The 17,112-nt window shown below is 37.4% G+C and overlaps 2 protein-coding genes across 2 annotated transcripts; both read right to left on the minus strand.

Annotated features, from left to right (window-relative positions):
• Positions 1-1,064: 1,064 nt before the first annotated feature.
• Positions 1,065-2,465, minus strand: LOC18429321 (putative pentatricopeptide repeat-containing protein At3g28640). The gene has a single exon (XM_006838607.3). The coding sequence runs from the start codon at positions 2,463-2,465 to the stop codon at positions 1,065-1,067; it is 1,401 nt and encodes a 466-aa protein (XP_006838670.2).
• A 3,837-nt stretch (positions 2,466-6,302) lies between these two features.
• On the minus strand, positions 6,303-16,592 carry LOC18429322 (endoplasmic reticulum oxidoreductin-1). The gene is made up of 10 exons (XM_088861314.1): positions 16,457-16,592; positions 16,084-16,240; positions 15,752-15,883; positions 14,669-14,924; positions 14,448-14,558; positions 8,894-9,012; positions 8,668-8,772; positions 7,712-7,914; positions 7,411-7,534; positions 6,303-6,795 (listed from the first exon to the last, which is right to left on the minus strand). The coding sequence occupies exons 2-10, from the start codon at positions 16,228-16,230 to the stop codon at positions 6,646-6,648; spliced, it is 1,347 nt and encodes a 448-aa protein (XP_088717440.1). The 5' UTR covers positions 16,231-16,240; positions 16,457-16,592; the 3' UTR covers positions 6,303-6,645.
• Between the last annotated feature and the right edge of the window lie 520 nt (positions 16,593-17,112).

A 17,112-nucleotide genomic window follows, 5' to 3' on the forward strand; every position in this document is an offset into this window, starting at 1 on the left:
GTCAGCCGGGTCTCACTGTTGCACTGCGTGGAATCCTAGGTTTACCTACGTTGAGAAAAAGGGAAACAGAATTGTTACGAGACCCACAGAGCAGGACATGACCCCAAATGCTTAATTATGTGGGGAATGTATGATGTGTCTCAGATATATGTTTGTAGGGATCATCACTGTACAATCAACATGTTTAATGGAGGGCAATCAACATGTTTAATGGAGGGAGACTGGAATGTACAACCGATGACATTGTTTTTACAATCCTCTCCCTTCATCACTGTCCGACTTATTGATTGAATGTTGTTGACCCCTAGCTCCCTTCTTTTACATGATCATATGCTTTGTTTGATTATCTAATAAGAAATTAATATCGAAGGACTGTGTTATTTTTTGCTCTATCTACATATTTTAGCTGGAGATTTAGTCATTGTAATGTGTGATGGTAAAAGGCTGGGGTAGCCAGCGCAAAAGTGTTGCTTCGAGTCTTGAGAGAGGCCACTTTGTGCATGAGCCAAAGGTTAAAACCATTTCCAGTCCAACCCTCCCGAGAGCCTGCTTAGGAGGGACCAGCACCGGGTTACGGCCCTTTTATTTAATCACTAATTTTCCTTGGGAAAGGCAGGTCGTTTGCTTCTTTATGCATCTCGATGAATCTAAGACATTTGTGTATCTATTTAGCGTCAGAATTGGCTTGCAAACTTGTCATGGAGGATAAGGTGGAACATACAACGGCAAGTGTTTGTGCGATCGTCATGAGTGTCCCGGTGGGCCCATATGCGACCTTTATCTAATCATCCTCAAATGCGATATTATCTGAAAGCTACAATTGTATCTTGATCAAATTTTATAAAACCGGGCATAAAAATATACCCTTTAAATTTTCAGTTTTTTTTCTTCTTGTGATTTACTTCAGAATCTTTTTTTAAAAAAAAAAATTTCCCATTAGAATTGTAATTCATTTTAATTATTCTCTTGTTGCCCAATTCACAATGACTATTCCCTTAATCATATGCCAGTTCAAAATTAAGGTACCCCTTTCTTGGCTTGCAGTTCACATCAAATCTCAATCTTTATACTTTTAAAATTTTCTCATCCACCTTAATCATATGCCAGTTCAAAACAGCCAAGACCTCACGTATCTGAGCCATTAAGGGGTGCACTTCATCCCCTGCTACAAACTCACTAACCTCACCACCTACCTCTATCACGCTGCAACCGGGGGTCTTCCTCACCCTCTCACTCCCCATCACCTCTCTCACCCCTTTCGCATCGCCCCTTCGCCCGACACACGCATACAAATTCGCTAATTCAGTGTAAGCTCCATCCATGCATTGCTCAAAGCCCGCTAGCTCTTCCACTGCACGCTCGGCTAACCCCACCTCGCCCTTAGCCTTGCATGCACTCAACAGAGCGCCCCAAACTGAGGCCCGAGGCCTTATAGGCATGGCTTTGACAAAATCGAACGCCTCATTTAACCTCCCAGCCCTACAAAGCATGTCAACTATGCACCCATAGTGTGGGTGCTCGGGTTCTATGTTATATTTGTTCACCATACTTGAGAAGAGAGAAAGCCCTTCTTCTACCATTCCCCCATGGCTGCAAGCTGTTAAAACTCCTAAGAGTGTAACAGGGTCGGGCCGGATGCGGAGGGCCTGCATTTTGTCAAAGCATCGTAAAGCATGTGCTGCCATGCCGTGCATGGCAAGCCCCACGATCATTGCAGTCCATGAGTGCACATTTTTCTCAGGCATTTCATCAAACACTTTAACTGCTCTCTCTATACACCCACACTTTGCATACATATCTACGAGTGCCGTGCCCACATAGTCATCAACCTCGACCCCACTGCTCAAGAGCTCGTGAACCCACCGCCCCTGCCTCAGCGCCCCCACATGCGCGCACGCAGTAAGCATCGTCGTGGCCACAAACCTGTCGACTCCCACACCCTCAATTTGCATGTCATTAAACAGAGCAAATGCATCGGTACAACGGCCCTCCCTCACATACCCATGTATAATCGCATGCCAAATCACATTGTCTCGAACACAACCAGGCGTCTCATCAAAGACGAGCCGAGCATCAGCTAAGCGTCCACACTGGACGTAAAGCCGCACGAGGTTGGAGCGCAAGAAGCAGTCTCCGCACGCCATGCCATTGCGCGTTACTTGTGAATGCAATTGCCGGCCTTCCCAAAGTGAGGTTGAGTTAGCGCAGGCGATGAGAGCGAAAGCAAAGGCGTGGGCATCATGGTGAGGCGAGTGGGCAAAGAGCGAGAGGGCGGAGCGGGGGTCAGGGCCATTGGCGCGGGCTCGGATGATGGTGTTGGAGAGGAAAGCGTTGGGATTTTGGATGCGGAGGAAGAGAGAGGTCGCGTAGTTTAGGTGGAGGGAGGAGAGGGGAGCGAGGAGTTTGGAGAGGGCGTAGTTGTTTTGGTGGAGGTCTGAGGTGATGAGGAGGGCGTGGGCCGCCATGAGATGGGGGAGGGTGCGGGCCGATGCGATGAGAGACATGCAACGGTTCCATACCCATCGGTTGCTTACCTCTCTCATTTTCTCTCATCACTCCTCTTTCTCGCTCCTCCTCTCCTTCTCACCCACCCTTGCTTCTTACGCTTCTTGCTCTTCCGTTTAGCTCTCACACTCACTCTCACTCTCATCTCATCTTTCTTGCTACCCCATTTCACACATGGTCCGGTCGGGGAGGGTCCTGTTTTTTAATATCGTTTTTCACAATGTTTATTTTCCTTTCGACGCGGTTAGCTTGCGGCTAGCCCGCATAATGTACAAATGCGAGCTTGACAATAAATATATTTTTTAAATATAATTTGATCTCAAATTTTAGAGAACATGGAGATTTGGCAATAAATATTTTTTTTAAAATATATTTTGATCTTAATCTTTAGAGAATATAAATATGAATAAATAAAGATATTTTGAAAACTAAAAACAATAATTACATTAAAAAAATATTTAGACCATTAGTTACAATTGTTTTTAGATGAACCATCTATTTGCATGGATGCTTTATACCTCGCATATTGTAGAAACGGTCTAGCCCGTATTAAACAATTGTTATTTTCTTTGTAGTATTGGTTTTCTCCTGTTTACATATTATTCATCGAGAAATTGGCTCAATTTCTTGTTTGGACCCGGTTTCTATGTGGCCAAGCCCATATATGCAGATATGCATGTCTCTTAATAAATCTATTTTTGAGATGGATTTTAAAACTTAATTTTTGAAGGCATGTAATCTCTAAGACTTAATTTTTTGGACGGTGAGTTTCCATTGTTTTTAGATAGAACACCTAAGATACTTTACACTTTTGGATTGTATATGTAGAAATGCAGTCCAGCCCGTATGAAACAATTTTCCTTCTTATTTACATAAGTTGTGTAAAAATTTGTCCAAAAGCCCAACAGTATTGCGGATTCCCTTAGCTTTTAAGATTTTCTTAAAATTTTGTTTTTACTAAATAATTAGAAAAATGAAATGTTTACAATAAAACCATTTGTCTTTGATATATAGAAGTCACAATCATTAAAGAAAAAACAATATCCAAATGCATAACCCGTATAAAAAGAAAAAGCTAAACATCGAGAGAGAGAGAGAGAGTACAAGTAGTTAGATATTGTGAGAGTGAGTGCACCTATATATATATATATATATATATATATATATATATATATATATATATATATATATATATATATATATATATATATATAAAGACACTATTGTTAGCCCAAGGGTTAACAGTAAGATACGAGTCCAACGGCTCAGATTGAATCTAGACCGATCTGACAGTCACAACCTCATTTTGTGTTTAAATTTTATTTTATTTTCTATAAATCCAAATCACTTGAAATTTTAGTCGTTTGTTCTTCTCATCAAGCCGCACCTAATAAAAATATATAAAAAAAATCTGTAAAAATAAAATTGATCAAAATACCCCCAAAAATTTTACGGGGGTATTTTGGTTACTTTTTTCATGTAAAATATTTTTTTGATATTTTTCGAAGATTCACCTATTTTTTATGAGCACATTCTAAAATTTCAAGTGATTTGGATTTGTAGAAAAAATATTAAAATTCAAATACTAGACTCATATCTATTGGGTTTATGTGGCCTTTAAAGGCCTTATGAATGTGTATTAAAATACTTTTATTATAGTGAAACATAAACTCAGTGGGATTGTGGTCCCTCGAGGACCATACTAAGCGAATGATATTTGCTTATACCGGACTGTGCTTATCGATCTAGGCCAGTCAATTGTAAAACCCAAGGTACCTGGGCATAAAGAATTAACCGAGGAGGGTTTTGAGTTAGCCCTTGATGAGGTTAGAGCTTATGCCTAGATAAGAGAGCCGAGGGACTATGTGACCCTTGTGTGTGATGGTAGGCCTATTGAGACGAGGGCCAAAACCTTATCCATGTTCCATCACACGACATGCATATTGATAAATCGTTCGAGAAAGCCAGATATCCACCTTTGGGTGAAGCGTATGCATGTGCGAGAGATACTCCTATGCACCATAGAACTGTAGTCGCATCAGGTCGTGGTGACCTTCACTCGTCTCTAGGGAATGACATGTAATCCACAGACTGGGATTGTGACCCCTTGATTCATCGGCCTAACTTTGATGACCCGCTAATAAGCCTCTGCTTGGATTGTGGGTCATGGGAAACACTGGGTCGGTTCGATAAAGCTAGTGTAGTTTGTAGTCCACAGTCGAAGGTGAAGTACCCCATTATTACCGATTGAATTCCTAAAACCATATGGATCATTTTCCCATCATATTAATTTAATTGCGTTCATTTTATTATTGAAATGATTTTATTTTTATTATTTGAATTTTTATGAATCTCTCACTATTTTAATTATGATTTTTGGACTTATAAAAATACAGTTATTGATTTTACAAAGTTGTAAAAATTCAAATATATATTAATTGATTTTATTTAATTTTAATTTTTTTTTATAAAATTCCATGGGGGCCCAAAGTGCACATGGGCCCACCATGTGGTACGTGGGTAGGGACCCACATATGCCACAAAGGGGTGGCACACCCCACCCTTTGGATTCCTCTTGTTTCTTTGTGATCAAGGTCTTTAAGATTATGGTAATTTTGATTTGAGGCATAGGGTCAAATCTTGGAAAGGATTTAGCGGCCATGACATATTTTGTAATATGATAAGTATGCTTTAAAAGGGATATGGTCAATTTGAATAGATGATAAACATTGGCCTAATCTTGTTTAAAATTTTTGGTAGTATTTATTTACTTGATAATGTTTGACATATCCTTACGGAATATGTGATATGATCATGCTATTTTTATGGAATGCATGATATCTATTTTATCTAAATATATTGATGGGAAAATGATTTAGAAAAGGGGGATAATGGTCCAAGCACCTTCCATAATATTGATGGCCCTTCTATGGAATGGATGACTCAGATCTTTCACCCCACAAATCACCTTGATCAACGGTACAGATTCAATATCAAGAAAGAGGCAAACTATAGGAAACCCTAAATAAACCCTAGATCTTATTTTCTCTATAGATATGGGAGTTCTTTCCCATCTCTAAAATAATAACAATCTCTCTCTCTCTCCAATTTTCTCTCTCTCTTTCAAAGGCACACCCCACTCTCTCTTCTCTAAGTTTGTCTCTCTAACCCTCTCTATCCTAAAGTTTCAAAAGAAGGGCTACACCCCAACTCTAGCTACTACTCTTTTTCTCCCTAGACCTAAGAAGAAACTAAAGATTGCTACTACTCTTTTTCTCCCTAGACCTAAGAAGAAACTAAAAGTTCAAAAAATTAGAGGGGAGCCTAAGTTAGTTTTTGGAGGTTAGAGTTTTATGAAGAATTAAAAGTGTTTACATAGTTTGGCTGCAATCAATTTTCCCGATTCGAGATTTAAACTAAGCCACATATCCCGCACTAATGAATGTGATAAATCAGTGTGGGGTGTAAAAAGCTCGGTTGAAGTAAACTCCAACATCTTTATCTTATACTTGTTTTTTATTTCATATTCTCCAGCACATCATTAGGTTATATGAATGGCATCAAGTAGTTGAGATCTATTTTATTGATGTGTTATTTATTTTTGAAATATCTATTGTTTGTAATAAGATCATTTGTGAGTGATTTTGTTGCCAAAATTATAAAGGATGATTATTATTAAAAAATATATATATATATATTTCCTCGGCAAAAGATCACATAAGCCTTTCTTTCAATATCTTCCTGTTAAGATTTTTCATATATATATATATATATATAGAAAGAGAGAGAGAGAGAGAGAGATTGCAAGTAGTTGGATATTTTACAAGGATAAACTCTCATCGAGTCATACACAACCAATGCTCACAAAACATAAGAAAATGCCTCAAAAAAATACATAATTTATGGCAAAATGCCTCAATGAAATACATGAACTTGCGTGTATCCCATGTTGCAGTTATAATGGGCTGCCCTCTCTCTTGAAGCAGAGCTTCCTATCTCAAAAATGACACAAGGTACTCTCTGTATGCATTCTATTGGTTACATCATGTGGATTGACCAATGGGGTGATTAAACTTCACCATAAAATGATTCATATGTACGGCACGTCAATGTCGTGTTATGAAATTGTCTATTTCTTCTCTATGAGCTACCCTTGCCACCTGAACTGGTGGCCCTACCTTCCATTAGTCTCTCTGCTGCAGGACCCATTTCGCGCACTGACGTAACAGACTCTGATAGTCTGTTCAGAAGGTTCAACAAAGCTATCACCTCATTCCTTTGCAGCTGCAACTGTTAGAAAGAGACAAAATACAAGAGCTTCACCATGTAGAATGCCATATTTGTAAGACCCCCCATGACGCACTTCTCTAAGCTAAATCCATGTGTGAGCAAATCTTGAAAAGTTCTAGATGAGATAATTTTCTCAAAGGCTTTAAAAATTATATGTCATCTCAAGGAATTCCCGGAGAACCAACCAAAAAAAAGAAGAAGAAAATTCTGCAAAGAAAGAAAAGGACTAACGTTTTTTTTTAACTGTTTTTTTTTGTTGAGTATCCTGAAGAAAAGGATAAAAAAGATCATAACTTTTAAGAAACGAAGAAAAAAATCTCATAATTGTTTGAACTTTAAACTAAACTTCATATCTTTCATAAAGGAATCAATAAATACAAAGTTCATCGTTCTTATGTGTCTAGAACTTATATTCTCTACGTTTTAGCATAGTTCATTTACATTTAAAAAAAGAAAAAGAAAAAGAAATTAGGGAGAAAACCTCTCATTTTGAAGGACGTACCATTCCTAAAACTTGCAATATGCATTAGCAAGACTAAATTAAAAATTAGATTTATCACCACCCTAAAAAATTAACCTAATAAGAGGAAGGAGTATAATTTAATAAGAGCTTACAGGCTCAGCCAAGCGATTTTGACCATCAACTGAGAAAAGGATCTTCAATGCTGTGCCAAGCCCAAGAACCTGAAGCTTGCCCCACAGGCGACACTTCTCACAACCAACACAGTCCATTAAAGCACTGCAACCAATCAGTATCAATTATCACGGTTCTTTATTTCCTTAATAAGGGAACCAAGAAGATGAGATTGGAGGTAGAAAAGTTGGGAGAAAACTGATATTGTCCACTTTCACAAGCATGCATATAGATGGATAAATGGATGCATATAGATAGGGTGATGGATAGACAGACACAAACCTGATGTTCCGAAATTGCTTTTGAATTTGCTGCATCAGCTGAGGTCCATTTTGTCCCTTCCATAGTTTTGCTTCGTCAAATGGCACTGGGCATGCAGATTCTAACTTGGGATTATAAACCAGCTGCCTCACAAGTGACTGCGTTCTAAGATCATCTGTTACATGCCGAGTGTCATATTCAGCCTGTTCCAGATAATCTGATGCCTGGGACCACCATAAGAGAGCCAAAATATAAGATAGAAACCAGAAGTTTTGAGTTGAGGCAGAATAGGGTGATGGCACATAGTCTGGATCTAAAAGCATAATATTACACGAAGAGAATAATAAGACCAGATTATCAAATGCTGCAAAGTTATGACATGCATATGACATAAAAAAATATACAATTGTGCATAAGCTAACACACAGCATAGTGTGACATAGGTGATATCTATCTTATATTGATATTTATCTACCAAAGAACATGGTCAACTGGTGAACTTGAGAGTTTGAAGCACTGAATAGACCAAGAGTCTTACTAGCAAGCTCACAACAATTCAATTCCCAGCATTCCGTATGATCCTCTTGAAATGGCAATTGAGTGATATTTAAAATCACTATGTGAAGTGAAGATATTTAAAATCACCATGTGAAGTGAAGCCTCTATCACTTCCAGAACAACTTAGTGTCGCAAGCTCTTTACAACATTCAAGCATTCAAACATGAGCCAGAAACTCAAAAGGTCAGAATGCCATTATTTTCATGATAAAAACATCAGCCACAAGTTTCCAATAAACACCTTTTCTCACTACAACCAACATCCAAGCCAAGTGGAACGTGAACACATGAGCAAGTTTAGATAGAAAGGGGTCAAGGAAATATCATAAAGCATTATTGTTGTCAAACATGAAAAAGATAATATCTATCAACAAGAAGAAGAAAAAAGGAAAAAGAAACCAAAAGAGCATAGAAACACACCTTTGTCACAGCTCGAAGCACAAAAAGGAATGTGAAGTACAAATTTTTCACACGTTCTGGATTTCTTAAAACTCGGTCATACAGCAACTCAAGATTCTGACCCCACTGCAATTAAAAACATAAAAGAATGTGCAGACTTTCTATCAGATAAACTTGGTACGTACTAATGAAAAAAATACATAAATTTGTAAGTTGGCCCATAGAGGAAACAGATGAGAAAACTTACCTTATTGTTGACTTCATCCAGGAGATAATCAGATGCTATGTGAACAGATATAGAGGAATGCAACCCTGATATCAACTTGTATAACACTCTCCTCTCCGGACAAAGTTCCCCAGGTGGTCCTGCACAAACACATTAATCAAAAATCTGCCTTATGTAAAAATTTGAGCGTAGAAAAATTTGAGCATAAGAAATTAGCTCAAGGCATAGGTGGTCAGGATGGTGGTATGTCTTGAGTTCCATTCCTATCACGGGTAGGGGCCCCTTCCCCACTGATCTTCCCAGAAAAAGGAAATTAGCCCATAACACTCAGCTAAACACAAATTAAATGACCTACACAATTTTTGATCTTATATAATTATAAATTAAATATTAGATACAACAAGGATTATCTGTTGAAAACTGCACTATGACCTCCCTTTTCTTTGTTTTTGATAACAAACCTCCCTTTTCTTTCTCTTACCAAAAACAAAGGGAGGACATGGTACATATTTGTTTCAAAGCATACTGACTTCACACTTGAGGATCAGGCACCTCGTGTCATAAGAAGTTTGTGAATTGATAAGGGCATCACCTTTTCTCTATGCCCATATGTATGTGAAAGCATGTCTATGGGTTTTTGCAATATACCATTCTAATGGTGAAATATCCCTACTTTATTTGTTTCCTTCTTTTCACTCAATACAAACGTTAATAGTTTCAAAAAAATTGTGGAATAGCCCTACTCCCAGAATTTTGACTGGAAACTACATCTACACTATAGTGCTTCGATTTCTAATGGAGACTATAATATGTAATTTTGAAGATACTTCAAACCTCCTCTTGGATAGCAAGGAATCACAGGAGAGAGAATTTCATTTGAATTTTAGAATTCATTTGCAGATCATTTATGATTACTTTTCAATATAACACATGGGAATTTATTATAACAAGAGTAATTATGGTCATAAATTTTGCAACGAGCTTTTTTAGCTTGACCATTAGAATGGTGTTATTCTAGAGAGAGCCTATGGATGTGCTTGGATGCATCAGATGCCCCAAATAAAACGCAGCTAGGATACTCATATTTATCCAAAGAAATCCTATTTAGTAACTGTGCAAATAAGACCAATCAGGATACCACCAAGAGAGGTGTTCTATCTTTACACCATAGAAGTTGCGTCAGTTTATCAGGCAGAGAGCAAATAAAGGCCCTTTCTTTCAACATAAGAAAAGTCTCTCCTCTTTCTTTCTTTCAACCAAGATAGAAGGTTCAAAACCCAGCAAACCAGCCTCAAAGAAAGAGATGATCACACGCAGCTTCAAGGAGGAGACTCCTAACCATTTCTGCTTGGAACAATATCCTAACATTTTCAATGCGATGAAGCTTGGCAAGAGATGGTCAAATTCCATTTAGAAAGAGTAGTAAGAAGATGATTGAAGATAACTAGAAGACATTCTTCTCCTTTATTCTCATGTGATGAAAAAAAAAAAACCCTTGGTCTGATACATGATGCCCTAATTGGAACATTAACACTGCATAATACTAACAAGGTATTGGATTGGAATAAAATCTAAAAGAGCATCGATTCAATGAAGTGGGGGATGTCATATTTTTCCCTCCAGGAATTGACACCAAAGCCTTTGATTGAATGGAATAGGGGGTGTATTTACCCTGTAAATAGTGACTCCACGGCAGACTAACTAATAAATAACCCATTGTTAAACTTCCTGTGTCCATAATGAGTGAAAATTCCAGAGACAAAATATTGAAGTAAAATACTGTCAAGGACATCACAGAATTACAACACCATTGGTCCACTTCTTATCAAACTGTCGTGTTCAACCAATTCATCACGATGTTCATAATGCAGAGGCAAAATATTGAATTTGAACGCAGAATAATAATTGAGCTTTTGATTTCAATTATCTCTCTCAACCTACTCATCTTAGACGGATTGGTCTGAACTTAATTTGAACCAGGATAGAAGAATCAATTATAGACTTATTGATAATCGATTATTAAATCCCTTAGTGTTCATTTTCACTGAAAAATGCAAACAAAGTATTGAAGTGGAATGCTGTTCAACACAATAAACAACCAAAATATTGTTGGTGCACTTCTGAACATATTTCTTTTTCAACCGACTCTTCCTAGTGTTCAAAATGCAAAAACAAAATCCTAAACTTTTAATTGTCATGAAGACAATCCACAATCTCAATGCCATTGGCTCACTTCTGATTACAACTTAAACCTTTAACATACTCATCCTAGTCTTCATGACGACTAAATAACCCAAAACATTGAAGTGAAATACCGATTAAGACAGTGCAGAAGTAGAGTACATACTGCATAGGAATACCCTTGAGTAGATTACAGAAGCATAATACCATGGATGCTTACACTTATCCTTGTACAAAGCACATAACTAAAGATGGGGAATGGGAAGGTTTGGGGAATTGCGGTATATTTCTCACCATTTTGATCTCTCAATGTTAAATTGGTTTTAATCTGCAGTTACGGTTATTGTAGCTCTTTCTCTCCTCTGTGCACGTGTACATGTTTTTCTTTTTTGGTGGGGATTGAAAACCAGGATGGGTTGGTTGAAAGAAAATGTGCAATCAAAGGTGTGCCTACTGTGTTGTGGTTCTGAATTGTACTGAACATATTTGACTTCAATAATTCGTCTCTGCATGTTTCAGAGATTATGAAAACTAGGGGAAGTTAATCATGGTTCAATAAGTCTAGAATTAACTCTTTTCGTTTTAAATAAGAGTCTAGAATGCATTCTTCTACGCTGGTTAAAATCCTGCAGGGCCAAAAAATTACTGATCCATCAGGATGATATAGCCAAGATGAGTAGGTTGCAAAGAACAAGTTAAATAAGATGCCTGCCAAAAGTATTCTGCTTCTGTAATCTCTTGACAAATTTCAACTTCACTTTGTTGTCTCTGCATGATGAACACCAAGAAGTATTGGTTGAAAATGATAATTATCATTAGAAGTAAGCCAACACTATTGTAGTGTTGTATTGAGCCAAAAGTATTGTAATGTTGTATTGTCCTAAAAAACATTCGACTTTGGTATTTTCTGTCTACATTTTTTTATGGGTGCGGTTTGCATAAAGCCGAGGCTCTAAACAATCAAATTAGAGCCCACCTTCAAATAGTATCGGGAAATGTGGTTCTAATATTGGAAATCTTTGTGATAGCCTTAAAATATATTTTCATCTTTAATTATAAAATTTAAAGCTTCAAAAATAGTGTAAATCGAGCAAATCTATGAATACTTGAAAACATTGAAAATTGACAGTCCAAAAATGCGTTACAAGATGCACTATTTCCAAACCTTGAAATCCACTTTTTTCTTATTTCCATGCATCTTGATGTTGAGATGAACGATTTGAGGATATTTGGGCATCAAAACAACCGCTTCTAGTAAAAATTTTGATTGCTTAGAGCCTAGGATCTTTATGAACTTTTCCCTTTTTTTATTCATCATGGGTTTTTATTAAGTCTAGAATTGATCCTTCTAAACTGGGTCGGATCCAGCTCCATTAAAGCCAGACATGCATGAAGATGGGATCAAGCCAGGACTGCCGCAAAAACCTCATGGCGAACCCTTTAGGTGAAAAGTCCAAAGGGTATGTGTCAAGAAGCCTATTGTGCACAAAAAGCATGTCTAATGACCTAAAGAATACGCTGAGGTATGAACATCCCACTGTAAGCTTCTTATGCATAGAGCAAGCAATTTCCTAATAAGTGACTTGGATTTAGGCCCCCACCATAGACACACTTGAGACAGACCCATGAAGCACAAAGCCCAAGAGGCACATGCCTCAAGGAGGCTGAGGTGTAAAAGGAGTATAGATCATGCCTTGAACAAGAATCACTGATTGTATGGGCCACATGTAATGTGGTATAGACCCATGATTGCTTTTGCCTTGTCGATGGTCCATCTCTTTATGGTCTTTACTTATTGCTTAGTTTGAACCCCGACCATACTTGAGTGCAGGGACAATCATTTAGATTTAGACACTTCTAAAAGTGTTTCTTTGGGTACGTCAGATTGGTTTGCGCGAGGTCAACTTGAACAACACTTCTAAATGTGAAGTGGAGAGTGAGAGCAAGAGTAAATTTTAGTAACCTATATAATAAGACCCAATTTGGATGCACCATTTATTCTAAAATAAATCTATTCCCTCTCCCCAACAAAAAAAGAAGAAAAAAAAGAACGAAAAAACAACTCCCCAGGTCACTAATGAGAAGTAAATGGCATTGTGGCATTGTTTGGCACTCTCCAATATGTGGCCTACACGCCCACATATGCAGATAAATGTGATGCACCTGCACATGTGGCGCACCATCCACATATTTGGCCGCATCGCACCCATCACATCACGAGTGATGCACCTACATATGTACTTTGTGCTCATAGACAAAAAATAAGCCCACAAGCATGTGCAAATTTGTTTTTCTTTTTTGTTTTGGACATTAGTTGGAAGGTATTTGAGCAAAGATTCAGCAACTAATTGAGGGTTTTCATGGGCTGTGTAGAAATCAAATTTTCATTGGGTTGTTTTGTATGTTTTTCATTTCCTAGTACTTTTTGAGGTTGATGCCTTCATCATCTTCAAGTAACAAGAATCCGGCATGGAAATATGCTAATACTCAAAAACTCTAAGGATTGAAAATGTGTTATTTAAGAGTTAGAGAGTTGATTATTCTTTTATAAACTTTTTGGAGTTTAAAGTTTGTAATTTTCGATATGCTATATGCGATGGAATGGATTGCTTTATTTTACAGATTAACTGTGTTAGACAATTAAATCTAATAAAGATTAGAAGGTAGAACACAAACTCTATTACTCTTTATAAGGTTATCATGGGATACAGAGTCCCGGAAAGCTAATACATTACAGATATTGAATCAATTTAAATACCAATTACCACATAAGTCACTCTAGATGTCATGTTATGGCACCCGCCACCTGACCACAAATACCTTGAGCCCATTCCCTAGGGCAATATAATGAGAGATCGAATGACAAAAAGGATCAAGGTATACTCAGCAAATAAACAAAGTGATCGACAATAAGTGGGATAGTCATGTTCACTAAAGAATCTGGAAGAAAAAACTTGGCCAATCTAACAACATTGCTGAAGTTGTTAAGAAACAGGGTATAATCATGAAGAATTTAGCAGTAATAAGAGTGGGCAGTATAACCAATTAAAAAAAAAAATTGGATGAGAAGCATAAACACATGAAGAAGGCATATTTAATTATGCAGCCACGGCAACATGAGAGAAGGTAAAAGAAGAAAAGATTAAATTTCTAAATTAACACAAATAGGTGTACCATATCTTAAAAGAACTCAATGTTATGCATGCTAACACAAGAATATGGTAGCATCCCTGACCACCCGCAATGTCCTGATGTTATAAAGTCAAAAGAGATTATCTCATGAAACAATTATCATGCAGATAATAGCATAATAGAAGCACATTAAACATATAGTGACCATCATAAGTCCCTTCTAAGTTTCCAAGAAATTCAATCCATCAACTGGAAAAAGTACCTTTGGGGCAATTTTCTTTATATATAGAGTCCCATATCCTTCTGGCTGATGGCCCGACATAGCCAGTGTACCGTTCTGGATTTAGCTGAAGATTCACATATGTCATTCCAGCTGCAAGGGGAATTAAATGGTTTAGGCAAATGAATCACTGTCTAGACTGAATAACTAAGCAAAGACAACAGGTATTAGAAGAGGCAAAAGGATGAAAGAGCAGTGCCAACCATTATCGGTCTCATCATCATAGGTCCAAGGATTGTCAATTTCTACCCAAGCTTTGAACACCTTATCATCTATTGTTCGGTCAACTGTAGCCTGTGGTTTTCCTTCCTGACATATCAAATCATCCGAAGAAAGCCTGTGAAATGGCTTCTTGAATGGCTCAGGGAACTCATTTTCTGGACATTCGCATACACTGCAATCTCGAAGGCGGCACATCCCATCATCAGGCCAAAAAGGGCAGTCGCACCACAGCTTAACCTATTGCAACCATAGAGTCAAACAACAATATTCTTTAGATCCATAACGCACAACCTTAAAATAACTGGGTTTGTACTTTGTATACAGTGAGAGTGCTTAAGTTTCCTAGGTTGTTTCACATCATTCCGCCATCAGATATCAAAAAAGGACCACTGGAGTGTGTCGGTTCTCTTCTCAAAGTTCTCAAAGTTCTCAAAGTCCATCAAGTAATTTGTTTACTTCCTCAAAATACTAATTGTTCGAGAAGAAGTTCCCACATGTGCAGTATGAACTTATAAGACGTCATGATATACCGACTAATAAATATGTCCTAACAAATGAACTATAAAAGAAAAATAAGTGAATAAGCGTACAGATAATTCAAACATAGACCAGAATGCAATCAAAGTAAAAATAAATACAAACCCTTTCCTCTATGGATAGAAAAGGGACAAAAGTGTTCTTCACATCATTAATTCCTACAATAATTTTCCATTGAAGATCATAAAGGCAATCAATCATATAATAGAACTAGAGATGCAATCAGTAACCAAGTACAGGACCCAATTTGATATTCTCTCCCAACACAATTTTGCCCAAAATTACCTGTGAACAACAGTTAACATACCATTCACAAATTCTTGTCCAATTACAATAATTTCTGAGGAAAAATTGAGACGATGTAAAGATAAAAAAAGGCTTATTATAAATCCAAGGGTAATATCAATATCCAAGAAACCAAGTCCAGATTCAAATAATAACAACTGACATGGGTAAGAACAGAAAATTTCCAAGAATTCAATAAGGATCTCAAAACTGTTCTAAACAAGAATTAGATCAAATAAAACCTTGAAGTATCTGAAGAAAGGGGTGGCAACAAGCTCTTGGAGTATGGGATGTAAGACTTCTTGGTTAAGAGCGTCCACCGTCTCATAATCACAACAACAATCCTCCACTAATCCTGTATACTTTCTTGACTCCTGCAAAAAAATTGCAACCAATAACCCTAGTTTAAAACCAAACATGCAAACCCAAAAAACAGAGAAATCCACAGCCATTCAAGGAGAAAACATAATTCAGCAAGAAGAGAGAGAGACGAAGATAATAATTAAATAACCGGAGAGGAGAGAGAACAATAGGAGAGAAAAACTTTCTCAGAGAAATAGAGATAGAGATGTACGGGGCATTGGCAAGGCTTATTGGAGATGCCGAAGAGCGAGAATTTGGGGGCATTTCTCGAAGCAACGGCAGTGGCTAAAAGGACAACGAGGAGAGCTCCCAGAGCCCAACCCCATCGCCAGTGTCTCCTCTTCTCTGCAACATCCATTTCAAGAGACCTGCAACACTCTCTATGAGATACACCTAAGAACCCAAGAAATGAACTTGCATAATTGGCCCGTGTATTTATTGTTGGAGAGAGAAAGGAACCGGATTGCAGTCATATAACTACTAGAGAGATAAAGTAATTGAATTAGAGAGAGAAACAGAGGGGTGAAATTCGCAGATCGTGGGCGGGAAAAACCGGGGACTGTCGAAGGCGGTCTGAAATTTACCAAAAACGCGGGGTTGACAGAATGCAAGGGGCGTGGCGTGCTTTCTAAAATGGGCTCTCTTTCTCTCTCTAAAACGGACCACTTTCTCTCTCTAGGAGCTGAGCAATTAGTGACTCTCTTTCTTAGAGCGAGAGGTAGACTGACTATTTCGCTGTCCGCGTTTCTTAGAGCAATACGTGACGAACTCTCTTACAGCTTTACACTACTATTGAGAAAAGGGTTGAAACGTCTATATATTTAAAGAAAGGAAAAGTTTATATAGGGCCGAGGCTCTAAACAATCAAATTAAAGCCTACCTCGAAATTTTCAAGAAATTGTTTTGATGCTCAAATATCTTCATTCTACCTCAAGATATATGGACATTAGAAAAAAGACAGATTTCAAGTCTTGAAAATAGTATATTTTGTAATGTATTTTTGGATTGTCGGTTTTCAAGTTTTTATAAATATGCTTGATCTATGCTAATTTTTAAGCTTTAGATTTTATAGTTAGAAATGAAAATATATTTTAAAACTATCACAAAGATTTTTAATATTAAAACCACATTTTTCAACACTATTTAAAGGGGGTGGGCTCTAATTTGATTGTTTAGAGCCTAAGCTCTATACATATGCCACCCTTTAAAAAAAATATCGAAAGATTCTTTGGTCCCGTCG

Source organism: Amborella trichopoda, chromosome 3, assembly GCF_054954075.1.
Source record: "Amborella trichopoda isolate Santa Cruz 75 chromosome 3, AtrichopodaSantaCruz75HAP2 v2.0, whole genome shotgun sequence".
NCBI lineage: Eukaryota > Viridiplantae > Streptophyta > Magnoliopsida > Amborellales > Amborellaceae > Amborella > Amborella trichopoda.

Bases quoted from the DNA above. Each gene is read 5' to 3' on its own strand.
- LOC18429321 (XM_006838607.3), bottom strand. From the start codon at position 2,465: ATGGCGGCCCACGCCCTCCTCATCACCTCAGACCTCCACCAAAACAAC.
- LOC18429322 (XM_088861314.1), bottom strand. From the start codon at position 16,230: ATGGATGTTGCAGAGAAGAGGAGACACTGGCGATGGGGTTGGGCTCTG. The intron at 15,884-16,083 runs GTACATCTCTAT...ATTTTTTTGCAG, and splicing joins ATAAGCCTTGCCAATGCCCC to GAGTCAAGAAAGTATACAGG. The intron at 14,559-14,668 runs GTTGGCACTGCT...TTCCCCTTGCAG, and splicing joins TGATGATGAGACCGATAATG to CTGGAATGACATATGTGAAT.